We start from the raw sequence: 27,584 nt of genomic DNA on the forward strand, positions 1-27,584 counted from the left end.
GGTTTCCCATTTAGAAAATCGAGATCACTTTCTCACAGGGATGTTGTGAGGATTGGTGAATCCATAGGTAGAGTACTTTGAAGAGTAAAACCCTTATGTGTTTTCATTCTCATTGATTAAAGGCTAAGCAGAGCTGGTAACCTACAGTTTAGATTGACTTAAAGGTTCAGTTGTAAGACCCACTGCCAGTTGCTTATGAATCTGCCAAACTTCAACTATTTAGGCTGAAATTTTCCATGCCAAGTACCTGGCTTGGGCAAAAGTTATGTATTTACTTACTTTTAAGTTTCAAATAAAGTGATTCAGCCATTTCTGAGAGTGAGATAGGCAAAACAAGATAGTTTGCCCTATGTTAAAATGTTCTTACAACATTTGGTTGGGAATCTCTAGTCCCTCCATCATACTTTGGAGCTGGGACTTGAAATTTTGCAGGATAGTGATCCTGGTGTCAGGGATGTGTCTTTTGATGTCCCCCCTTAAAATCTGACCAAAGTTAAACAAGTTATAAGCCTTTGAAAAAGCTCAGGGTGCACATGGTCAATAGACACTTGTTAGAGTTTGGCAACTAAATAAGAGTCTACCTATAAGGATCATGCTATAGCCTAGGATTGTGGAGGCTGAGCAGGATTTACTCCGTAATTACTGCTCCTGGCTGCTGTGGCCTGCTCTGGCAAGGGAGACAGCACATATTTCCTCCTCTCCCCAGCAGCAGAACTGCACCGATCCCACCCCTGGAGGCCCTCTGTACCCATAAGAGAGCAGGCAGGATTTGCCCCTTCAATTGCATTTTTAAAGAACGTAAATCAGTCCTGGGTTGATACATGAATTTTAAACTGGAGCAGATTTTTACAATTGTTTCATGCAAAAAGTGTTTGCAATGGAAAAATGGACAGACCCTTCCCTAACACAACACTAACTAGCTAATCCTTATTGTGACGTGTTGTGTGGTCACATTCTGACTTCAACACAGAACTGGGTTTTCCAGTTACTTCAGTGGTACATTTCTCTTTTTAATTTAGTGGTGGAATCAAGTAATAAGAGAAAAGGGTTATTGACTGGAGCTGGTCAAGAACTTTTTAACAAAATATTTTTCCATTAAAAAGTGGCAATTAATTGAAACCAAAGCTGTTTGCAGGAAAGGGATGGGATCAACTAATTTCTTGTTTAAAAAAAAGTTGTTTTTTAATTGTTGAAACATTCCTTTTTCACATTTTTTGAAACAGGTAAAATTACTGTTGTTTTGAACTTTATATTAATTTATATTTAAAAAGGTTGAAAAATGTAAAAGGTCAAAATCAAAATGAAATGTTTTGAAATTATTGAAACAAAACATTTTGATTCATCTGATCCAAATTTTTGTGTGTCAGATTTTCAGTTTGTCAAAATTTTCAAGGGTTCAACTTTTTCTCCCAGTTCAGGATGGGAACAAATTCCTAAAATCTTGAAAATTCTCATGGTACAGGAAGGCCATTTTCTTCTAACTCTGTTATTAACTGAATAGAAAAAGCAGGCTAAACATTGTTTTGTCTGAGAATAAGGATTAGAACACTGGCAACCAAACTTTATCAAGAGCAAGTATTTGCTGCTGAGATTTATAACCCTATATATCTGCTGAGACTTATAACCCTGTGGATTTGTTTTCTCAAAGTTATACCTCCAGAAAAAGAGCCATTTTTCACCATTGCTGTGGGTTTCTAATTATTGAAACACAGCCATTATCCTGTATTAAGGAATACTTTCACACAGACCTGAATCCAAATTGGCTCATAAAAGCCAGGCTACAGATTGGAACAACAAGAATTCCTTAAGAACTCAGTTGTCATATTGACAACTGATTTATTAAAGCTTCAGCCACCATTAGTACTATATAATATCAAAAATAGGTTATAAAGATACCTGCCACAATATGTTAAATTTAAAAAAAATCCAGAGTATGAAATCAGAGAAACAAGTGTGAAAATAACATTCAGCCCTAAATATTCAGAGATGCACAGGATTAAACACCACAGTCTCCTGTAAAACTTTTAAAGTTTAGGGATAAATGTCTGATTCAAACCCCTAAAAACAAGGAGGTGCAAATTAAGACATACTCTGTGGCAACTTAGAGCTAATGTTTTACTTACAACTTTTTATTTTGGGGTATATTTACTGAGGGTCCGGTTCTGACACTCTTATTTGCATTGGGTCATTCCATAGAACAACTCAGGAATGCTCATGGAGTAAGGGACTACCCAATATGAGTAAGGATGCCAGATAGGGTGACCAGACAGCAAGTGTGAAAAATCAGGGTGGGGGTAATAGGAGTCTATATAAGAAAAAGACCCAAAAATCAGTACTGTCCCTATAAATCGGGACACCTAGTGCCAGAATCAGGCCCTGTATGAGCAATAACATCATTGTGCATCTTCTGCCAGTATGGGGAGGAAGCAGAATTGAGCATAGGCACAAGCAACTACTTTCGCTCCGACCCTAGTCCTGGGGAAATTCAGCAACTCGCTTGTTGCCAGTAGGGTGACGAGCAGGAGAAGCAGCTCACAGTCACATTCTATTTCTCCTACCTTCTTAACAGGAGCTTGGAGTTTTGCTCATACGAATGCCAACAGTGGTGAGGAAACAAAATATAGTCTAATATAGCCACCGTTAGCCCTTTATACAATCCTGCCTGGGGATATACAAGGCTGCTCCCTGGAGCCTCTCCCCTAGAGCAGTCATTAGTGCAACACTTCCCATGTGCAAACAAGCTATCAAGTGAACCACTAGCTATGCCACATGTTCCAGTAGGTTTCTTAGATCTGGTTCACCTGTTACTCACTGCTTATGTAGCAGGAAAAGGAAGTCCATTGGGAATGAGAACAGCTGTGTCAAGGCTCAAACCCACTTATTCCACATGCTGGATTTGCAAAATGGCTGTGTAGACAGGAGAAAGGATCAGTACATAATGACTTCTGATGGAGGTCTGAAATCAAAGAAGGTAATGGACATGCACCCATACGTATTACAGCTGTAGATTCATCAGTCTGTCTACATTGGCCCTGTTGCATTAGGGTTGGAGAAAATATTACTTGGGTTTTATTGTTTTAGCTCTTTTGTTATACAGCTTTTCTTTCTGCTGTTTGGTAAATCGTTTTTACCAGATGTTAGGAAAAAAGATTGCCGATAATAGTTTAAATAACCTGTAAACTGTATACAAAATCTTAGGCATGTGCAAGCTACCAGTCGAGCTGTAAAATGCACTATATGCAAGGGAAGCATACCCTCCCCTGCCACTAGAAAATCCTTCCACCGGTATAAAGTATGTTTAAAAAACCAACAACAACAAAAAAAGTCCAAGTTGGGATTTACTTCTCTTTGCAAGATTTTTCCTGTGCATGGAAGTTATTCCAAACACTTCTGGAAAGTGAAGGATGAGAAATAGACCCTTCATTAATTATACCTGGTAAGTAAGAGGGAATGTGGACTGGTGGGAAGGTGCTAGAATAGAGTCATGTGGCTAAGGCTTAAAGTGGACGAGGTGTAGATAAAATTTAAAAAACAACAGAGGTGTCCAAAGTGGATCTCAGACAAGTTGTTCCACCAGGAAGAAGGGGGCATTATAACAACTACATTTATCTGTTTAAACTAATGAACTAATTAAATTCTATGGCTGAGCCATGACAGGTAATCTGAGCACACTCTAGGTCTTCCTTGTAGGTATTTTTTGTCGGAACTTGTGTTTTCTCCTTGTGTGACAGGACATGATCCTGAGAGAGGCAGAACACCCATGTCTCCCATTGAAGTCAAGCAGTTTACACCCAGTTTCTAATTGCAAATGTATAACACATCCAATGCTATCATGCGTGAAATTGCACATGCACTCTCCACCCTCTCTCTCCCCTGTGCAGCAGAGACACATTCTGTGTGAGAACCTGTTCATGCTGCCAAGAATCGACATGTTGCCAAATGGTCATTTAGCAAGAGATTTCCCCATATAATCTAGAAGTTACACACTTCCAGTTATGGCTACTCTGCCTCATGGATTAAAGGAATATTGGAAAGCTTGATTTATTTGACTGAAATTCTGACAGGATATATTTTTGAAAAAAATCTTACGCTGAAGCAGCCACAGATTAAAGGTTTGATTTTGAAAGGTGCAAGAGAAAGCACAGCTCCAGCTGAAGTCAGGGGGAGCAGCAGATGCTCAGCACCTCTAAAAATCAGGCCCTCAAGGCTATTCTGCTCATATGATATCACGCTCTATAACCATGACAAATTATGCCTTACGGATTGTGCCAACTGAATGGCCTTCTCCAAATGGTCTTCTACGGGTATGCTTCAGAAGCTTGGCAGATATATTATTTCATGGTCTAAATTTCACTCCTTCTAGCTGGCATTAAACTAACAATTCACTACATAGCTTAATCCTTTCGAACAGTACTTTTTTTTATCCCGTATCAAATAAAACTGGAAAAAAATATTCTCAGCTGTAGCTTGATAACTGGACACTTTGGACTGTACAATGGTAATACAGTAGTGGAACATGAGTCCTTAAAAATGCCCTGGTTGTTTCTTTTAGCTGCCAGCTCGAGGGAAGCTTGTTAATTATGGCCACCTAAGAGAGTGATATATTTCTAGACATTATAACCGGTGACTGCATAAGGCAGAGGTTGAGATTGTAGTACACAACTACTGTATGTCCAATAGTAGGCTCTGTATTTTTGATAAAATCAAAGGAAATACATTTTAAAATGTGCAAATGGAAACACCAGCCTCTTGAAATTAACACATACTAGAAAAGAAGGCAAATGTCCATGTTTAGTTGTCTAGTCCAGTGATTCTCAGTTTTTTCCATACGAGAACCCTTCTCCCATTGAACCAGATGGAAGGGGCCAGGTCACAGCCCCTTGACACCCATTTGTAACCCTCCACTCCCTGCACCAGGATTAATGACCTCCAGGTTTTTCCAACCACAGACACAAGAGAATCAGCATGGTACTGTGAGTAAGGCAGAAGAGTGGGACTTGGGAAACCTAGGATCTAGCCCGGCTCTTCCACCAATCTGCTGGGTGGCCTAGAGCAAGTCATAGTGCCTCTTTGTGCCTCATTTTCCCCACCTGTAAAAATAGTGATAATGATATTTATTGTCCCTGGCAAAACAGTTTGAAATTATATCTGTGGATTAAAAATGCTATATAAGTGCTATGCTAAACATAAAATTGAGATGGGGCTCCAAGCAAAAGCCCAGTATACCCCTGAGTTATACAAACCCTTGAGACTGGCCTCTTTAGTATCTGGCCTGATTTGTTTGAATTGTATGCTGCTTTTTGTCTAGATGTTTATTCACTAACCCTCTCCCTCCCCCCTCCCCCCACACTAAGTGTCCATTCTAACTACCCTCTCCTCAACTTCCTCTTCTGGCTCTGCACCTCTCCTCACCCCCTAACCTACTTCTTGCTGGGTCTCCCCTCCACCCCACTTTTCTTCTTACCCCAATTCCTCATTGTTTGCGTCTTGTTCACCTCTCCTCACTCCCATGATCCCAGTGGTTCTGCCCCTCTCCTTATTGAGACCACTAATAATTTGGCCACTTCTCTGTTCTGCTAGTCCCCTGGCACTGCAGCACTGATTCTTTCCTCTGTGGGAGCAGTGGCTACTTCACGGCCCCTATATCCATAGGACTGCAAGCAATTCCGGGGTAGGATTTATAAATTGAATCCATAAAAAGAAAATATAAGAATATTCAATGTGATACTAGCATGTCCTTTACATACAATAAAGGTAATTTAATATATCATTTGTTTATGGTATCTTGGCAGGCAAAACATTCAGGATTTTTTTTGTTTAGTGTGGGTTTCCCTCCCTCCCTCTCTCCCTTTCATCAGGGATGAAATAACCTTTCATCAACTAATCAGAATATCCACCTAACAAATATTTAATAACTTCCTTCTTTAGTCTGCAAATTTACTTTATGGTTCTATTACAATTCATATCCTAACAGCAATAAAACCCATTTATCAAAATAAACCCTAGTATCTGCTAATGATTGTCTCAGTCTTTGAAGTGCCTTTGATTTCTTCTTTGGCTATTAATAGAAACAGATATGATCTAAGGGCAATTATTGCTTCATTCTTATTGTTTGAATATTTTTAAATTACACAGCCGAAGGAATTTAAATATTGCAATAACACTGAGGCTATGTTGCATAAAGCTCAGGCCTTTGATAAAAACAGTATTAAATAAATGAGAAGGAAATTATTCTGTTAATCAAAAGGAATGGTTTCAAATGGCATCAGAAATTCAAAACAGACCAGATTAGTCCTTTGAGTTCTATATTCTCATTTTAAACATTAATCATTAACTCTAGAAGCAATGTAGAAAGTAGACAAACAGCACCACCTGCAGTGAGAATATTTAACATAGCCTATGTCAATGTCTGCACTGATCTTCTCTCCCTGTGAAAAACAGGCTTCATTTGGTCTACACCACATTATGTTGCTCCCTCTGGTGTGCAGAGGTGAAAAGCATGGAGACCCGTGCATGCTGATTCAGTAACTGGTATCAATTCCACCACCCCATCTTAATTAGGTGTCTTTATTTGGGTGTGCAATTTTAGGTACCTAAATTCAAAAAATTTAGCCTCAGCCTTTCTGTAGATCCAGTTTCCTGCGCCAGATTCTGATTTAAATTGTACCCATGTAAATCCAGAGTTACTCCACACTCTAGATTCATGCAGGTGTATCTGAAATCGGAATTTCATGCCATCTCTGTAAAATAGGAGTAACAATATTTACCGGTACATTAGGAAGTGAAATAAATTTTCAAACAAATGAAAATACACCATCTGCTGGAAGGCCATTGTAGGAGCTGCGTGGGGCAGGAAGTATATGGAGCAGTCCCATAGGGTTGCTTGAGCATCCCCTAAAAGTTGTGGATAGAGGCCAGTCTCCACACTTACTGTGCATAGGCAGGTGTGGAAGGCTGCAATAACCACAGACTATGAGACTGGTGTGAAGGAAAATCAAGTGATCCCAATCCCATGCACAAATGGCACAGAGGAGCAGTGGTTTTTGTTCCAACACACACTACAAGATTCCCACTAAGTGCAGCAGCTTGGCCGCAATCCATCTCTTTCTCCTTGTGCAGCTTGAAGGAGGAGGGGTTGTGAAGTCCACATGCAACAATCCCCATGCGCTCCCAGTGGCACTGCTGAGAGGCACAAGCAGGGACTTCCCCTTGCAGCAGCTTCCGCATTTGGGGCAACAACATGAGCAGCTGCGGGTATCAAAGGCAGGGAAAGGCTCAGCCTACCCAAACTGCCTGCGTGGCCTCACCCACACTCCACCCCCAGACCCCCTCCTGCTTCCTGCCGTGGCTCTTCTTTCCCATGTGGCCAAGCCCCGGGCCAGTGGCGCCGGAACTGTGGGGAGGCCCATAACCCTCACACTTTACTTTTTGCCGGGGCGGACCTTGTCCCCTTCCCTTCCTCTTCCCCACCAGACCCTACCAGCCCACCTCCTGGCCAGGCCAGCGTGGAGCCCAGCCCAGGAGCCTGGGCACCTGTGGGGAGCCGCGGCGGACCCTCCACTTGCCCGCGGGGGCTGAGAGCAGCCCCTGACCTATGTCCCCACCCCCTGGGCTCCCTGTCCCCACAGGGAAGGAGGAGAGTCTGTAACCCCACGCCAACTCCCCACAGCTGCCTGCGCAGCTCTCCCCAGCCCATCTCCAACCTGGGGTGGGGCCTCTGAGGTGCAGCCTGGCCATGGTAATAGCCCCACATGGGCAGCTGTGAGGAGTCGCAGACCCTCCACCTGCCCTGGGCAGGTGGGGAAGCCGGGTGGCAGGGGCTGCTTGGGCCCCCTTCATTGTGGGCAGGTGGAGGGGCTGCCACGGCTCCCCACTGCTGAATGCCCAGCTCTTATCATGGCTGGGCTGCAGCTCCGAGGCCCCTCTCCCTGCAGCCAGAGCTGGGTTGGGGAGAGCTGCACAGGAAGCTGTGGGGACCCTGGGTCCCTCCACCTCCCCTGGGCAGCGGCCCCTAACCCCCCCGCCCCTTTTGGGAGAGCTCCAGTGCCCTTGCCCCAGGTTGAGGCTAGTGGGGGCAAGCCTACCACTAGGGACTTCAGGAGGCTGGACCCGGTGCTCATGACACCCGGGGCGAGGGGCCGTGCTGCACCCACCCAGTGCTCCAGGGTGGGGATGGGGCATGCTCAGCTGCCTGCCCACTTGCTGGGCACTCTGGAGCTGGGTGGGGGCTCGGGGTGCTGGTGGGGGAAAAAGGGCAGGAGGGGCAGAGCCCCAGGCAGAAAGAGCGTGCCAGCCGGGGACTAGCCTCCCCACGCCCATTGGTCACCCGCTGGCCATAGGTGGGAATTTTGGGTTCCCTGCAGCCCAGTGCTGCTGCCCATCTGCATGTCCTTTCTAATCTCAGCAATCTATTTACATCAGTTTACACTGACAAGCCATCTACACAAGGAGAGGGCTTGAGTCTTACTTTGCCAAGGTTTCCTATTTTGTATTCTCCTTTACAGGACTCAAAGGCCTGCTCTCTTAAAAAGGGATCCCCCACAGCTGACAAGCACAGGGCTGTAATCAGGACAGAGCAAGTAGGGCAGCTACCCAGGGCACAAGGTTGCGGGGGCAGAAAAATGACCAAAAAAATGGTAGGAGAAGTAGTTTTCACTTGCTCACCCCAGGTGCTAAAATGCGGAGTTATAAATACTGGATAAGCTCATCAGCATCTCCCTTTCTTCAAGGCCACATCCCCTTTATTATTGTGGTATGTCTCAAGCACAGGTATGTTGTAGCATAGCCCCATTTCCCTCCCCCATTGTCCTTTTTACGAAGAGTGGTATGCATCTGTATACCATGCTGAGTAATGGAAGGGTGTGTATGGCCCATATTTTATAAATATTAGCGGTATTCTGACAGATTTCAACATGTTAGTCTTTAAATTAAGTTCAAGCTCTTCTTTTCTTTCTGCATTGTTGAAATCCTCTTACTATATAGCATGTGGCTTCGAACAATTTTCAAGAATTTGACAGAGTAAATACTTTTTTAACAATGCAGGGTAAGGGTTTCTGAAAGCAGATGAATTAAAGAAATTGGCTAGTTTCCCAGCTGGTATAAATCGATGCAGCTCCATTAATGTCCATAGAGCTACACTGATTTACAGCAGTTGAGAATCTGGCCCCTTGTGTATCGCATGCATTGGATGTGAATGTTACATGAAGATTTTATTTACACACAGCCTCTGACCTGGTAGTGATTTGTTAGCAAGTGTATTGCCTGGGGAACTGCTGGAGGGACTATTGTATTTTGAAATATTTTTTAATTTTTATGCAGTAGGGTACAGACCAACGTTTCTGCATGATTTCTAACATTTAGAAGTGAAATACTGTGCATACATATGGTACTGCATAAAAATGATGCCTGCCTGTCTATACAAAAAAACATACTCTGGTTATTTATTGCTTTTCTAAAATGATCTATAAAAACGTCCTCACTTGTTGTTGATTAGGGGTTGGGAGAACTGAAGCCTAGTTTTTCAGCCTTGTTTGATGTCATCGTCCAGTCTTGCAGTAACTGATTTTGGTAAAATTCTCCAGCCAAAAGATGGAAGCCAGAATACTTCTGTATCTGATGTAAAACACAACCAGGTAAACATCAAATTAAAAAAAAATCCAAATGGAATTTCCCCCCCCCATCACTGTTTATCTGGGAAGGAGCCAGTTAATAAAGTCATATATAATATTTCCTATGAGAAGACACTAAAACAAGTAAAAGATTTAATTTTTATTAATGCTATCAAAATAATATTCCCTTCAAAATGATCATATTTTATGTATAGTTTCTATGCTGTCTTATTTATTTTATTACTATAAAGTTGTGAATATAATTAACACATACAAATGCAGTGATTTAGAAACAAAAGTGCCATTAGTCATAAGATTCCACTGTGCACACATTTAAAATTGTAGTTCTCTGGGTCTATTGTGCCATTCCTTTTTAGGTAGAACTCCTCACTGATTTCTGTGGGGACTTCTGCATAAAGATCTCAGCTCAGCAAAGCACTTAGGCCTGATCCAAAGTCCATTGAAGTCAGTGGGAAGATTAAAGGTAAGCATGTGCTTAAATGCTTTGCTGGATCAGGACATAAAAGACTTATCATATGTCCCAGCATTACTGATAATTATAACAACCAATGCTGAGCAGGTCATCAAATGAACTTTACCACTAGAGGGTAGCAAATACCTGTTTGCTGTGATGTTTTCTGCCTCAAGCAGGAGAGTGAATAGGAAACAAAGGTAGGCTAGGAAATCTCAAGCCAACATAGCAGGTGGAATAAATACTCATTTGGGGCCAGATACTGCTCCCATTGAAGAGAACAGCAAAGCTCCCACTGAGCAAGAGCCGACCTATTGTGTTTTGAGAACCCTTTTCTGTTTTAGTCTCAATAACACACTACTGTGGTGCACATTATTAACAAGAACAACGAGGAGTCCTTGTGGCACCTTAGAGACTAACAAATTTATTCGGGCATAAGCTTTCATGGGCGAGAACCCGCTTCATTGGATGCATGGAGTGAAAATACAGGAGCAGGTATAAATACATGAAAGGACGGGGGGTTGCTTTACCAAGTGCTTTACCAATTCTTGAAAGACAATCCCTCACTCTCACAGACCTTGTGAGACAGGCCAGTCCTCACTTACAGACAGCCCCCCTCAACCTGAAGCAAATACTCACCAGCAACTACACACCACACAACAAAAACACCAACCCAGGAACCAAACCCTGCTACAACCCTGGTGCCAACTCTGTCCACATACCTATTCAAGGGACACCATCATAGGACCTAACCACATCAGCCACACCCTGAAGGGCTCATTCACCTGCACATCTACCAATGTGATATATGCCATCATGTGCCAGCAGTGCCCCTCTGTACATTGGCCAAACTGGACAGTCTCTACGTAAAAGAATAAATGGACACAAATCAGATGTCAGGAATTATAACATTCAAAAACCAGTCGGAGAACACTTCAGTCTTTTTGGTCACTCAATAACAGACCTAAAAGTGGCAATTCTTCAACAAAAAAGCTTCAAAAACAGACTCCAGCGTGAAGCTGCAGAACTGGAATTAATTTGCAAACTGGATAGCATCAGATTAGGCCTGAATAGAGACTGGGAGTGACTGGGTCATTACAAAACCTAAACTTAATTTCCCCAATACTAATTTCTCCCTATTGTTACTCACACCTTCTTGTCAACTGTCTGTAATGGGCCACTCTCATTACCACTTCAAAAGTTATTTTTCCTCCCTTGGTATCCTGCTGTTAATTGATTTATCTCGTTAGACTGACCTCACACTTGGTAAAGCAACCCCCCATTCTTTCATGTATTTATACCTGCTCCTGTATCTTCCACTCCATGCATCTGATGAAGTGGGTTCTAGCCCACGAAAGCTTGTGCCCAAATAAATGTGTTAGTCTCTAAGGTGCCACAAGGACTTCTCGTTGTTTTTGCTGATACAGACTAACATGGCTACCACTCTGAAACCTGTCATTATTAACAAGAAGTATTAATCCAACCCTGCTCTGAATGAAGAACTTTGAGCTGTGCAAACTGCTTTAAAATTAGGAAAACCTCTGTCTTGTGAAAAATTTAGTAATAAAACAGAATAAATTATTTTCAGAGGCTTACAATCATCTTGGATTTAATTGAAAAAAATTCATATCTTAAATTTTGTAAATTAGCATTACTTGCTCACTGGGCTAGAAAGAAGTCCCCAAAAATAGTGTTGGATTTGCACAAGTAGATATTTAGGCAAGGATTCAATGTTAAACTAGTAGGGACTCCAATTTCCTTAAGTTAAGACAACAGAATTTGACCCACAAGGAAATTTTTCTGACATTTTTCCTTTGCAAAACAATAGGTGTTTTTAAAGCAATCAAAATATATATTTTCATTATATTGCTTGAAATATTTATACAGAACAGTTTTCTTATTGCTCTATAGTGACAGATACAGAGTCCAGACCACTGACTTTCATATAGCTGTAAGTACAGGCCCAGTCCTCTACCCAGAATGTCCTGTGAATTTACTGGGAGCAGGCCTTTGTTCATACCTGTTAACAACTCTGCCAGAAATGATGCCTCTGGTCCAGAGGCAGGGATTTGTGAAGCAATTGGGTCCAACGGAGTTGGACTTGCTCTCTGTTTCATTTGTATGTACGTACCTGACTACAAGTAACTAAAGGACTTTATATAAGAAATAGGCAAAAAATAGAAACAAGTGTAACACTTACAAATACTGGATGGTGAGAAGAGAAGTGAGTGTGAATGGCTACTCAGATGGAGCATGTCATAAATCAGACAGCCTGCTAGAAACTGAGCTGAGAGAAGAGAATCACCAATCCACGCTGAAACTTTGGAGTGAATTGTTGCAAACTGCAGCAGTCTCTTGCAGAGAAATAAATACCCAGGGCTTAAGTCTGATCTCACTCACATTTCACTATTATTTATACCAGTGTATAAATGTCTTCAGGGGTGTAGCTGCAATGACTTCAGGAGTGATTCCTGATTTAGGCCTCACACCTGCAATCAGATATACTAGCATGGCCATCTGCACTCACAGAATCTCACTGACTCCAAGGAGAGTGGGGAGGGCACCATGTGGGCATCCCCTATGCAGATACAAGTGCATGACTGAGGTTTTATACAGAGTTAAGTGAGAGTAGAATCTTGCCTCCAAGAATGTATCAAATTGTAAACAATACATTAGGCAACCCTTAGCACCTATCCAAAATGAGAGTGGATGCCTATGAATTAAAGCAGTGGTTCTCAGCCTCTTTCCTACTGTGAGTCCATATTACAACAGAAAAATTATCAGGACCCCTCCAGTGTATGCCAAAAGAAAAAGAGGGAGGATCACAGCCCTCAGCCTGAGACCCCATTGAGGGATAGGGGTGAAATCTTAGCTCAATTGAACTCAAGAAAAAACAAAATGGTTGCAAGCCCTTCAAATAACATACAAGCCTCAAACATACCTTACTCTTCTGCTGCCTTTATAATATAGGATTTCATGATTTTAAATAGAGAATGGGTGTATTTTTCATATTATTTCACACAATTGAGTGCCATAGCAGTATATGACACAAAACAAAGTTGTTTTGTTTTTTGTTGTGAAAGGGCCTAGATTTTATCATTAATTTTAAGAGGTGGAAGAAAGACATGTTTGTTTTATTTTCGGGTTTTATGGATTTTGTAAAACCCTGCAGTTTTTTTCCTGTGAAACTCAAGCTGGTAACTTCTTTCACGCTCTCTTTATTTTTCAGTTTAAGGAGTTTTGCTCTAGGTTAATTAATTTCTGGATGCTTTGGGTAGGGTGAGAAGGGAATGGTCTATATTCTTCAAGGTGAAATATGTTGCTGTATAAGAATGCTTCCCATAACCTCTTACCTCTGAGTCTGATCGGAAACGTACTGTCAGCCGCCATGGACACGCGCTCAATGTGCTAACCCTTAGTATGAAGTTACATTGTCACGGACTCACGTCTCTCGCTAGGTAATTAGGAGCTGGCCTTAAATATCACTCGTGGTGCGTGTGAACATTTTCTTCCCCTCTTGAAAAGCAGATGCCTCGAGTTAAAAAGACCTGACCTGATCACCTGATCAGTGAGCACGTCCTGAAGTATTCTCTGTTAACACAGTAATTTAGGCTGCCAGCCTACGCAGTAAGGGCCGGATCCGTCCCCTTTGATGTCAGCGAGAATCTTTCCATTCACTTCACTGAGCGTTGGCTATCACATCATATTGACCGCAGAGAAAGATTTGAGGTAGGAAGCGGGGCTGGTGTTGTGTAATTGGGGACGGAGGTTTGGAATAATCTTGATCACCCTTAATGTAGCCTTGAGGCGCTTCTTAAAAGTCTCTAACTCTACCAGAGGCTATTTTCTTGCCATTTCAGAACCCGATCCTGCAGTCCAAAGAGTTTGGCGTGAGTTCGGACTGCAGGGTCGGGCTCAAACACCGCTGATGAATGCTTTGGCCTTTTATATTTTAAAAACACGAAACAAATTTTAATGATGAAGTATTACAGTTTTAAAAAACGGGTGCTTACCTAGGCAGAGGTTTTGGCATGATACACATACTCGTACATAAAAGGAATACTGCAAGCGTGTAATCCCAGTGTACATCATCTTTATAATGTGGTATTGTCTCATTCGGAATACAGCTCATCTCTGCAGGGATGGGGGGTTAAAGATAATATGAAAACCATGGTTTCTTTTGATTGGGTTCATCAAACGTGAAAACCCTTAAATACTATATAGTTTTTCTCTTTATTTTTTTAAAGATAAATATCTGTATAAAGTCGAAGAAAATGATTATTAGCAATAACACATAGCTCTCTGTATTAACCCAGCTAGTCACATAATAAAACCAATGAAATCATTCGTTTCTGTTTCACCTGAGGAGATATCATAAGTATCAAGTTAACAGTGTGGCAAGATTCCAGTACCTGCGGACCATTCCTTAGAGGCACTTAGATGGCCTCATCTCAGAGCCCTCCGCCCCTGCGGAATTTAAGCACCAGGAGGTGGGTTATAGATGAATTTTCAAGGGAAGTCAGAATGTACGCTGCCTTTTGGCTGTGATACATTAACTGCGCGGCCTCCCGTGTGAGTTAACATTAGGAGGGGGATATTTGATTTTAAAGAGGAAGAAACAAATTATTTAGGTGAAACTTCAAATATGTACAGTCTGAGGGAGGCGGTTCATCTTTTAACTGTAAAAAAACTGACGGTCAGAACGATTCAGTGACTGTCCATTTCCCAGTCACGGGACAGAAAGGCGCAGGAGAAGAGCACTGTTCGGTGTTAGGCTGAAATAGCCAAAGCAAAGTAGTAACTGCTGATGGTTTCTAATTGCACAGCAAATTCTGAATCTCTTGTCAGTTCTCAGCGCCTCATCACTTCAGTGCGAATCACTTTCCCGTGCCATTTGCCCTCATCCACAGCCCCCTGCAGTCTACGGAATGACTCCCATTGACTCAATGGGTTTTGGGTCAGGCCTAGAGTCCCGCTGTTTACTCCAGTTCTCCGAGTCCAGAAATGTAGGATCGTTCAGATTTTTCTGTGCATTTGGCTGATTTAGAGGAAACGTCATTTTGATTGTTTTAAATAAATATGCAGCTTCCTCGTCGTTTATATACATTGCATATATTTTTAATCCATGGATTAAAGTAAAAACGACCAGGACAAAAGTGGAGTGTTTATGCAATTATTGCCGATTGTCTAAACTGGTTTGAGATTTTTAAAAAAAAGATTCCTTCCCCCCCCAATCAATGGAAGAAGGGGGGGGAACAGATCAATGCTCTGATTAAGACAAGGAGTTACCTCCTGGGAGAGTTTGTTCCTATTTACTTCAGAAGGAGAAGGAGCTAGCCCTATTTCAGAGAGGAAGAAATTTTCCTTTCCTTAGACAGTTAGAAATTCTCTTAAATAGAACGGATCATTAATTAGATTTGTTACACACTGCGGGGCCGATCCTGCACCTAGTCCAAAGGCAAAATGCAAATGTTCAAAAAAGATTCAAGGATCGACCTCGTAAAGGGAACAGAGCCTAAACACCAATCTAAACTACCAAAAACTACTTCCACACAAAGTTTATCCTTCCGGATACAGGACCTGATCCACTTCTTGCTATACTGAATGGGAGCAGAATCGGGTCCTTCGCACATTACTGCTTCCTTTAAATCATCTTGCTCTGTGCAGCCTGCCAGGCTGGATTATTAGCCGTTGGGAAGAAGCATATTAAGCATGGCGCAAGGGAGGGTTGCACTGTCTGGGTCCTGTTTTAATAATCAGAGAAATGCAGCCTGGAAAAAGAAAAAAGGCGTTGGAGTGAACAGGCTCAGGAATCCTTAACTTTTCAGGCGACAGGTGACCACGCGTTACAAAGCCAATAAAATAACCCAGTGCCGCTGAGAGTTGATCATACAATTACAGGCAGACTGTGACACACAGGTAAGCGCATAAGAAAGAACCTTCATTTTTCGTGAGCCTAGTAGAATCTTGTAACACCCCATCTCCACCTTTAAATGGCAACTCCACTAAACAAACAACGCAGGTTGTGCGGGCGGGGAAAGCTACATTCATTTTGGATGACGAGAGGCGTTATCTTTTTTGAGCTCAACTCTCTACCGGTTCTTCTGTGACCAGCCAGCAGCCCGTACACCGGCGGAGCATACGGGTTCTCAGTAGCAACAGGAAGTTTTGCCTCGATTTGTGAGGCAGAGGCAAGTACACTGCGCAGACTGCAATGTGATGGGATCATATTGTGTTTAATCTCCTCACCCCCGGTAATTAAACAATTTAGAAGTCTTAAGGCGTAAGAAGTGTTGGCTGTAAGGAGTGAACCAAGGGAGCAAGGGTTTTGCAATGCTCCAGGGCAGGTACCTTCCCTGGGAACTGTCATTAATAATTTTATTAAGATGATGTTGAAGTAAAAAAGAAAAGGGTACAGAGTTTAAGCATAGAAGTTTCTGGTTATCAGGGAATAAGGTACAGATTATCAAAGGGTCTGAAATTCGGTTTAGGAATGGGTGGCATAAGGAATACATAATCTGCAATCTTCCCCATTGGGGGTAAAAGTTTAATGGGTCAAAGTACAGACACTGAGCTATGGGGGTTATGTTGTTCATATAATGGCTATGTTCAGGTGTGGAGTATAATGAGGGGATACCATGATGAGCATGGATTTACCCTCATTTGGTGGGATTTAATGTTCAGTGAGTTTATGGTTCCAGTTCATATGGTCCAATGTGGGCATTGACTTAGAGGGACTTGCTAAACCCTACCCCCTATCTTGGCTTCTGCACTCTTCCCTCCTTTTATATGTCAGCTCCATTCACTGCTTTCCTTTCAAGACACCTAAACTAGCAGTGAGCTTCGCAAGAATGTTCTTTCTGATGGTATCCCTCCTTGCAGACTGAGATGAGGAAATTACACATTTAAAGGTAGATTTAAAACAAATACAATTAACACATTCACCTACCGCTAAGAATCAGAGAAACCACTGCCATTTGTTTTCCATCTCCTAGCTTGTTTTCATTGCTCATTGTGGGGAGGAAGGTGACACCTGGTATCCCAATGTACGGGTCTGATTCTGCTCCCAGTGAAGCTAGGGGCAGTTCGGATCTCAATTTAAATCAGCTTCTACTAGGGCTTGAACAAAAAAACGCCTCTGATTTTATCAAATAACATATAGAAATAAACCCTAAATCTAAATATCCGAAACACTTGGAAATACCCTAAATACACCCCCTAGAGGGCCTTCGAAATGACCCTTTTGTTCCCATTAAAACATAAAAGGGAAAAGGTCTCTTTCGTTTGGAAAGTAGGCAGCTAGATTTTATACATATTATGATGAGCATATGCTTAATTGTGTTATCCTTTGTAACTGACTTCAGAAAAAGGAAAGACAAGCACTATATTGTTTTTTATTTAGGCTATACACAAGTTTATGTTAACATTTCCCCACGGAAGCTCCAAATACAGATCACAGGCAATAAATATTCAGCTGCAATGTCTATTTATATTGCAAACCCGTTACAAGAGGAAACACAGGATACATAAGTATTGTACGTTTGGCATTTTGAAAAGTTTGTCGTTCAAAGGAGGAGAAAAGGAAACGTATTATAGGGGAAGTTGTCCTGTGTTTGAAGTTTTTGTTTGAATCCCACAAGTTACCCACTTAGTTCATTTCTCACTCAGATAATGCAGACCGGATGCGCTTTTGACGTTGCACAGGGAGAGAAACCGCAACGCTCACTATAGTGCCCGGTGACCTGTTCCTTAAAAAAACAACCCGCATTTAAAGTCTTTCGCTTTGTAAACATTTGACAGACAACACACGTCCGTGAGGGGATTACTTGCTGCATGATCGCCACGCGCCAGAGCCGGAGCTGCTGCAAGTTTAGCAGAGTCGGTCAGTTTCAGCTCGCAGCATAAAGTCAGGCGCTCCATGACAATCGCCACCCAGAGACAGATGGGGGTGGGGGGGGCAGTGCACAAGCCGCCCGCCCGACGGCAAACGCGAGGCAGGGCCCGGCCCGGGCAGTTCCCGATCGGAGCATGAAGTTGTTTGAGGCGCTAACGCCACCCACCAGGGTGTCCGCGCAACGTCCCCGGCAGGGGTCGCCGGAGGCTGGGACCGGGGTGGCGGTGCCAGGCCGGTCCCCTTGGGCGCTAGAAGGCGGCCGGTGCCGCTCCAAGGGGCAGCAGCCTGGCAGGGCCCGGCCCGGGCTGACAGCCCAGCAATGCCGCCGCCGCCGCCGCCGCACCAGGGATGGGCCGGAGGAGGCGGGCGCCCTTCCCGGCCCCCGGGGCGCAGCAGGCGGCGTCCAGCGGCGAGGCCACGCCGAGCAGCGCCGCGGGCAGCAGGCAGGGGGCGCGGGGCAGGAGCTGGGGCCCGCAAGCCCAGGCGGCGGCCGGCGGCGGCGGCGGCAGCAGGGGCCGGGGGGCCGGCTCGCTGCCCATCAGGATGCTCTCGATGCTGAAGGAGCAGCCGCGGCCTGGGGCGGCGGCCGCCTGCTGCGCCCCGGCCGCCGCCTGCTCCCGCAGCAGCAGCACCCCCAGGTGCAGGGCGCAGCCGGCCGCCCTCCGGCGCGGCAGGGGGCAGGCGGGGTGCAGCGGGAGCCCGGCCTCGGGCGGCACGTAGCGCAGCGGCTCGCGGGGCAGCAGGGCGCAGGGCGGGCAGAGCAGGGGCGGCGGCGGCGGCGGCGGGGCCGGGGCGGGCGGCGGCGGCGGCGGGGGGCGCTTGAAGCGCTTCCTGCGGCGGAGGAAGCTGCCGTTGTCGAACATGCCCTGCGAGGCCGGGTCCAGGCCCCAGTAGCTGCCCTTGCCCGGGCTGCCCGGCTCCCGCGGCAGCTTGACGAAGCAGTCGTTGAGCGAGAGGTTGTGGCGGATGCTGTTCTGCCAGGCGGGGAAGCGCCGGCCGTAGTAGGGGAAGCGGCCGCGGATGAAGGCGCAGATGCCGCTCAGCGGCAGCTTCTGCTGCGGGCTCTGCAGGATGGCCATGGTGATGAGCGCGATGTAGGAGTAGGGCGGCTTCCCCTCGGGCTCCCCCTGCCGGCGGGGCTGCCCCTGCCCGCCGCTGCCCCCTTCCACCTCCTCGGCCCCCACGGTGTCGATCTCCTCCTCCTCCTCCTCCTCCTCGTCCTCCCCGTCCGAGCCCCGCGCGCCCAGCTGCCGGCTCATGGGGCCGCTCGCCCACCGACGCTGGTGCAGCCCTGGCCGCCGCCGCCTCGCCGTGTGGCTGGGAAAGCCGCGTCCGAGCCCTTCTTATACCCCTCCCCAAGACAGCGGGGGGAGAGGAGCTGCTGGTCCCTGCTACAGCCCAATGGGTTCGCCGCTGCAGTGAGGTCCCTAAGTTCTGGGCCCTGCCCACCACGGAGCGGGAGGATGCTGAGTCCTGGGGATGTGGTTGCCATTGATCGGGCAGTGGCGAGAGCAGGGCGCTGGCGGAGCCCCCAGGAAGCAGCTCGGGAGGGAGGGGTGGCCCACGGGGCTACAACTCTCAGGCTCTTCACCACTTGTGGCGGGTGAGAGGCAGGTGGCCATGGAGAACGCGCATTTACAGCCTTTAGCGACGGAAAGATGCACCCGGTGCTCGTCAAAATGTGCCTGCGCAAAGTTATAGTCATCGTAAACTTCGCCGCCGTTCGTCACTAAGATCTGGACTGGAATCACTAGCCGCTGCTCGGCGCTGCCTGCTGAAAGGGGCTGCTTGTGCAGCGGTGGCACGAGGAATCTGCAGCGGCGCTTCTCAGGGCTGCTGAACTGTGATCAGGTGGAGATTAACATCCGTAGGGATTCGGGGCTTTTCAGAGGGATGGCATTTGAAGTCCGCGCGTGTGGTTTCCCTCCTTACGAAACCCAAACGCTTAGACACTCCAAAAATGAAAGCTCACCACTGCTATTAAAGCCAGAAAACTTCTGCAATCAAATAGTTCAAATAATTATATCTCCTCCCGCTAAAAGGCATCCAACAGCCCTACTCGCTGACCCACAGGGCCCAGGGTTTGTACTGAATGAACACGTGCACATAAGCAAAAGGTCAAATTTTCAAATTAGATAGGCGAGAAAACGCTTTATTTGAAATGCTTGAAACTCAGCACAGTTAAATTGTACATGCATAGCAATGAGTCGCTATCTCCGGGCGACAGTCGGGTCGGGCGTGGTAACAATGTACACTTGACGGCTTTGTTTTAAGAGCTGAACTAACGAACAGCAATTTGGAGACTAAAGTAAACAGATCACAGCGCAGAGCCGAAGTTGGGGAAAGGTGTTTTTATGAAGTTTGGAGGCTGGTGGGTTCGGAGAGGATTTCCTATTGCCGTTCTGAACGAATTCCCACTTCCCCTCCGCTGCTCGACAGCGGCAAAGGCTAGACGTTCCCTTCTGCTAATAAGTTACACACACGAAAGAAACTATGCCAAGTATTAAACAGCTGGGGCAAAAGGTCCAGCCCCAGGCCCCCAGCTGGTCAGCTTGGCTTTTGTAAACTTCAGCTCGTTTGCAGGTGGATTTGGGCATGAAAATGGCAAGTGACACCGCACATGGGAACTGTAGAGGTTACTATTTACCTCCCAGCTCTGCACATGAAAACAGAAGGAAATGGCACAGCGGCAGTGGGATTAGAGAAGAAAAATCCGTAAGAACTGTACAATTCTCCTTCTGTGGATTTGTCTTCCGCTCTGAAGCCTGGTGCATACTGATCCTAGTTTTTGAGATCGAGAAGTCAGAATAAGGACATTTTCACCCTCTTCTCACCTAGCAGGAAAACCCTGGGCAAACTGAAGTTTACTTGGGGTCACAGAAGCCAGCCTGCATATCAAAGCTTTCTCCTTGCCAGCATTTCCATGAACACACACCGTCTAGTCCGTTACAGGATATCCATTCAAGTGTTTGCTCTCTTCCTTAATAGCGGCTACATTTTATTTACCCATACACGGCTTCATCTCTGTGCCCTTGTTTGCAAGAACCTTAGTGCTTTGTCATTGTACCCGAAGCAATGTCCGTAATATACAAAGACAACTCTGGAAAATATTCAAAGTACAAAATGAAAATAAATTCATCCAGGCTAAATGATTCATAAAGATGAACGGAGCAATTTCGCTTCTGAGAAAATACAGACGTGAGGAGGAACAATAGAATGAGTTTACTATGAGTCTGGTGCGGCATGCCAGAGCTTTGTCTTGATGTTAGCACGCCCAATAACATTACTTCTACTAAATGTAAACACTATGGGGGAGAAATTTCCACTTGTTCATTCGATCGTTATAAAGGAAATGTACATCACTGCGTAATTGCTGTTACATCGGTACTAATTTTAAAGGGAGAGAGGTTAAATCAAACCGGTTTTTCTTAAGAAAAGCAGCCGTGTAGGTTTCCTCTTTCTGCATACAACGAACGGTCTGGTTACGTTTAGATGGCTGGCTCGGATCTTTACACCACCACGCTGGGGGTGTTGCCCGGCCTCCACTAATACAATGTCATCTGTTTTGTTTTTCAGCCAGGCAGTTCAGAAAACAAAGCTGTAATTCTAGCCGAAAGGGTAGGTCTCCCCAGTCTTCCCCTCACTTCGCAAAACAAAAGTAACCCCCACAGATATAAAGCTAAGGAGTTGTTAAATCAATGACAGAGGTGGAAAGTAGCATCGCTTAGCAGCGAAGCAGAGGGGTGGAAGCGGCCACTTCAGCCTGGGTTTTTCTAGCTTTAAACAGTTTCGCCCATATCTTTTTATGATGTAGCAAACAAATGATGTAGGCTATAAGAGCAGGCTGCGCCCTGCTTTCCCTCTGGCGGGTATAATTAACCACGCCTCTTCCGGGATCTTCTTCATATGAATTGGACCCTCCGAGAGCGCCCCAATGAACTGGGGATGCTGCTAATCAATGCAGAGGGTCTAGGGGATGAGAACATTCGCTGCAGTTGGGACCTGGGCACGAATTGATTCTAAGGGCTGCAGTGCAAATTTGTTCTCACTGAACAGTTACAGGCTCTGCCTCGCCAACCTACAGGCCAAACTCAACTCAGAGTTTTAGCTCCAAAACCTGAACGTTTCCTTACCAGATCATCTGTTGGATCATATTAAAGACGTTCTGTATTAAAATCTCAAATGAGTTTGAGTCTCCATAGTTTAAATTCCAGGGTATTACTAATTAAGAGGTCTCTTGGTTTTTGGTATGGTTTCGCTCCCTTTTTTTGTGTGCAACTTGCAAGCTGCCAATTGTGATAGTATATTCTGAGACAGTCTGTTCTCAAAGCAATTCTTTGTAACAGCTACTCACAGAGAGAGACTCAAAGCAATACTCTGTAACAACAGAAACAGCACCCAGAGACTCCCCGCCCTTTTGTTGTATTCATCTTGCTTTGTTAACAATTGTGATTAAAATAGAGATAGAGGATGTATGTGGATGGATGCTTGGTGTGGATAATAACTGAACGATCAGGGAGGTGCCAGCCTAAGAATCCAGCAACCATCGGCTGAAGAAGGCGTCAAGTGGAAATAACCAGAGGACCCCCGGAGGGCAGACTGGAATCCACCCAACAGCCTCAAGAATGGGAGAACCAAAGAACAAGATAACATCTGGCAGCACAGAGCCATCAGGAATGTGCCATCTGCTGATTGATTCAGCAACAGCATGATGAAGCAATTCCCATAGATTGGCATAAGAAGAAATTCCTATAAAAATGGACTCTAGAAAGTGAGAACTTTGGGGTCTGATTCTGTAAACCAACTTCCAGGAGCATCAGATGAGCATCTGACAAGGCCCTACTTCTTCCTCATGTCCAGGCCGCCTGGCCAGTGGCTTGGCATGAGCAACTCTAAGGCTGGTAACTATGATAACAACCTTACAGAACCTGTGTCTCTGTGTGTGTGTGAATGAATGTGTGAATAAATATGAAATTGAATGGAGTGTTATAGCTATAACTAACTGCTTACTATGATTCTTTCTATATTCACAGTAAATGTGGCATTTTGCCTTTTCCCCTTTAATAAGATCCTGCTGGTTTTTATTTTATTGGTATAACACATCATCAAAGTTAAACTCAAGTAGGTCTTCTGCATCTTCCAGAGTTGTTTTTGGAAGAGGGGACAAGAATGCAAAATCGATTTTTCTTTACCCACCGAATGATTTTTTCAAGGTGAACAATTATGTTAAGCAAATCCTGGCAAAATGAAATTTCCCGTATCAAGATAGGAGATTCTGTTTTGATCACCAGCCCTGGAACTTTTATCTATAGAGGTGCTGAACTGTGCCAGCTTTGGGCTAGAAAAAAGTTAACTATTTTTTTCCCCCTAAGGAAAGATGTGTGATCACTGGGGTGTGTTCTGGCTGGCAATCCTGCATTTCTTTCTTACCCGCATAATTCGCTTTGACTCCGGCTGGAATCTGGGGTAAGCTTCAGGGGGAGACCACTGGTGATTAGCTGTTCCTTGATATTACGGGATCCTTCCCAAAATCAAACTGTTCCCCTGCCCCCCAACTCTTCTTGGATGGGGACTAATATTTAAACTCTTCCCCTTGTTTATAACTACAGGGCTAACAAGTCATCTCTTCCTGATACCCTCTGCTAAATATCTTCACATTATACTGTACTAGCATAGCATTATGGCTACTCCATATATCAGAGGATTATGTCACAAACACTTTAAATGAAGTGGAGAGAAAATATCATGGATCTTCACCTGAAATAGAAAACAACATTGTTTCAGTAATATTTGTGGTCCTGATCCTTACCCTCTCAAGGAAAACACCAGTGGACTTCAATCAGTGCAGGAGAAGCCCTGCTAAATTAGCCCAGAATAAGGTGTGTAGGTTAAACAGGAGGTCAGTCTATAACAATCTTCTTTTGAACTACACTATACTGAATGAAAAAAATATCAACCTAATCCACCCTACATTATGAGAAGTTAAGGTTGCACAGTTAAAGAATTAAAATGAATGCAAGATGCATGTCTAAATTCCCAAGGAGGTTTAGAAAACCTCAGCCAGGATTCTTTGAGCAGTAATAACATTCATCTTGGATATGTACATTTTCTTCTTGTGCCTCCATCCTCCCCAAAATAGAGATCCAGATGCTTAAACCTCAGTTTGATCCCAATTTACGCTGAAAGTTGCAAGAGCAGGCACATAAAGTGAATGTTAATGACATAAAACACATTCCCAAAAATAGGGGTAGTGCAGTACATCTAGCCAATTGGGGCCCTAACTTTTGCAATCCCTTTCCTTTTTGTTTCCGCGTAACAGGAGGAGAGGCAGGAGTGAAGTGGATCCATAAAGCTGGATACATGGAAAGGACACCAAACAGTCTGTGAATAAATATTTCATTTAAATACAGTGGCACCTTGTTGCCTTACTTGGAAATAAGAGTAAAGAGGGGCTATCACTAGCTGCTTTTACCAAGGTCATATGGGCAAAAGTAGAAGGGTGCAGGGGACTGACAGTCAGGGGCTGAGAAAGGGAGACACAGAATAGAGCTACTTTTCCCTACCTTATGCTAAGAATTGGAGAAGGCCTTAGCTAGCAACCTCAGGCCAGCTGATGGCAGGCCGGCAAAATCGCAGACCAGAGGAGCCGAGTACAATCACCCCAGAAAATGTAGATCCAAGAGGGGTGGAGGAATATGGAAATAACTGCAAGTGGCTTAGATCAGGCTGCACAAGCCACTTTACTTACTCTGGTGGTACCTGCTGAAAAGTGCCTTCTGTGCCACCATTGCTGTGGAGGAAATGGCGCATAAGGAGATATGTGGGCAGCCTGCTGAGACAGACGGCATACAGGGTGGGCTAGCTGGTTGACACTAGCTTGGTTGCTCTAGAGAGACAGAGTCAAGGGATGAGGAGAGTCCCAATAGCAGAGATCTAAAAACAAGCAAGGTTAGGGGAGAACAGAGCAGGAGCACAGGCTGCAGCTCCTTGCTGTGGAGGTAGGAGATGGGGGAAGATCACACCTAAAAAACCTGAAAAGGCTGGTGCTATGCATAAAAACAAGATTCTGCTTAGTCCTGACTCTTCAGCTTCAGTGAGCCACCAGCATCCAGGACTGACAAATGGACACATTTAAGAACTGGTATAACTGTAGAGGTTCACTCTGTTATCTTCTCAGTAATCAGATTTAATATAGCTGACGTTGGATATGGAACTGGGCCCTGTGAAAGGAGGCATCTGAATAGGTAGGAGCTTCTGCTAATATCTTGGATTTTTGTGGCTACTCTCCCCCTTCAAAGAAGGGAAAGGATGACGGCGTAGAACAGGGAATGGATAGGGCACCCATCAGTTGACCTGTTCTTCAGGGACTGCTGTCTAGTAAGTGCTTTTTGTTTGAACCCATATAGGCTTTTCCCAAATTGGAAAATGAATGGTCCAGAATTGGGCAATTCAAGAAAAAGCTCTGAAAGTATTAGTGTCTTCCTCAACTAGACCGAGTGTCTTTATAACGTAAGGTTGCTGAAGGCAAAGAAAGCACAGAGTGAAAACCAAGGCTGCAAGGAAAATAAGGGAAAACTGTGGACAGTACTGTATATATTTTCTATTTCATTTGCACGATCAGGGACTGATGCCTCAGCTTGGTAAATACCATCTAAAAATGTAAACTGCACTGTCAATTTTCCAGATTGTCGAACAAAAATGTACACTCACATATCAAATCAATCCATTCCACTAATAGCTCAGATGTGATTCAGTCAGATTCCATTTGCTGCCCACCAATGGAAAGCAGCAGCAGAAGTTTAACTAAAGCAAGGTAATAAAGTGTAATGAATAACGAACAGTTCATAACTGGAAACTTAATATTCTATATTTTGTGGAAGGGATTTAGCAACAGGGAACATGTCAGAGCTGATCCTAACTGAAGCTACAAGTAGCTCTTACAGAACACACTTTCTTCCATACTATCCTGAGTCAAACCAGATGGAGGCTACTGTGAAAGATTAATAAGCAATGCTTTCCTTACTAAATTCTTTGGAAATGAACTGTATTGCCTTAAAATTATTGTATTCCATTAGATACAGAGAGAAGACACTTGTTTATTATCATAGGGCTGCTTCTCTCAACGGATAGTCTATTTTGTTTTAAACTGAGCACTAACACCTAACTTTCATTTTAAAATGAATGTCATGTTCATGAAAGATGCCACATCCATGAAAGATGCCAAACTGAAGTCTTATTTGTCCACAGGCAGATATAGTACAGGAAAATGCAGCACAAATTTTCCTATGGTGGCCATTCAATGTATTTTAATTTACAGGATCTATTTATTCAGGTGAGAGGGATGTTAAATTTCCATATCCATTCAGTCTCTGGACTCTGTGGCTCCCTGACAGTTTTGGCAACTTGTGAACATAGTTGGGGGATACGAACAGCTGTCCACTAGGAAGTGGACTGAAATCACCAATTTGTTCCACATATACAACTGAACTGTCAGTCACCAAAACTTCCATATCCCAATACAAATCTCGGAACTATCCAGTCTCAGTCTTTGGGGGGAAAATAAGATAAAAAGAATTGCACAGAATTTGAAAACAGATACAGTATAACAAGAACGCTAACATTTTAGCCTTACCAGAAGTCTTAATGCTCACTGCTAGGAAATTCAATGAACAATTTTCTGTACTGATAAAAAGAAGCATGTTGTTTTTGGAGTTTGAAGCATGAAAGCTTCCATTTCATTACTCTGTGAAAATCCCAGAAGCTTTAACATTCATCCAAGCATCGATGATGCACTAAAGCAAAAGCCTCAATTCTACAGACTATTTACTGGATGAGAAATAACCTTTTGAAAACTAACAAAACATTTTAACACTCTCATCTACATGTATTTTCTTTTGCATATTTATCTGCCCAATTATACTTTATATATCCCACTGAAACTAATAAGTATAGTTCTTCTTAGGAGTCATACAAAGCTGGAGGAAGAATTTAATTTTGTGAAGATCAAAGATACAAACCTCATTTTAAGTTCCCTTTGCAACAACAATATGCACTGCCAGGGAAAAAAAAAAAGTCATATGATCTCACTAAAAAGGGAAGAAATTGCATTGGACATCTTGGATAATACCACAGAAAATGCCCTATATAGAAGAATCCAATACTGACAGGGTCATAACCTTGAAGATCCAAGAAGTCATTTACAGATCTCAATTCTATGAAAATGTGATTGAGGGTGTAGTTATGTATATGTCAATATTATCCTTTACCTAACTTTGTACATCTGTCGTTAAGGTATTTTTAAGTTTTACTTATACAATCATTTAAAAGCTATTTGAAAAAGATGACTGATCATCTTTACTTTAAAGGATCTAAAAAGGATGGGGAAGAGAAAGGTAATATGGAGCTAAACAACATGATTACCTGACTCTTTCTACTATGATTGCCTCACTGGGAATAATCAGTGATGGTTTTTAATTTTTTTTATTATTAAAAGAATAATTAAGAATAATTCTGAGCATTAGCCTCAGAATTGTTTTGGGAAGCTCTAAAATTCTCTATTGTGGATGTGCACCAGATATAGTCATTCATAATACTACATGACCCACACACA

General features: G+C 44.0%; 1 protein-coding gene across 1 annotated transcript; it reads right to left on the minus strand.

Annotated features, from left to right (window-relative positions):
* Positions 1–16,366: 16,366 nt before the first annotated feature.
* LOC140911681 (uncharacterized) lies at positions 16,367–27,583 on the minus strand. Its single transcript, XM_073345212.1, has one exon. It carries the CDS (start codon positions 19,231–19,233, stop codon positions 18,223–18,225), a length of 1,011 nt encoding a protein of 336 aa, XP_073201313.1. The 5' UTR covers positions 19,234–27,583; the 3' UTR covers positions 16,367–18,222.
* Between the last annotated feature and the right edge of the window lies 1 nt (position 27,584).

Source organism: Lepidochelys kempii, chromosome 5 (genome assembly GCF_965140265.1).
Source record: "Lepidochelys kempii isolate rLepKem1 chromosome 5, rLepKem1.hap2, whole genome shotgun sequence".
In the NCBI taxonomy this organism is placed as follows: Eukaryota; Metazoa; Chordata; order Testudines; family Cheloniidae; genus Lepidochelys; species Lepidochelys kempii.

Bases quoted from the DNA above. Each gene is read 5' to 3' on its own strand.
- LOC140911681 (XM_073345212.1), bottom strand. From the start codon at position 19,233: ATGAGCCGGCAGCTGGGCGCGCGGGGCTCGGACGGGGAGGACGAGGAG.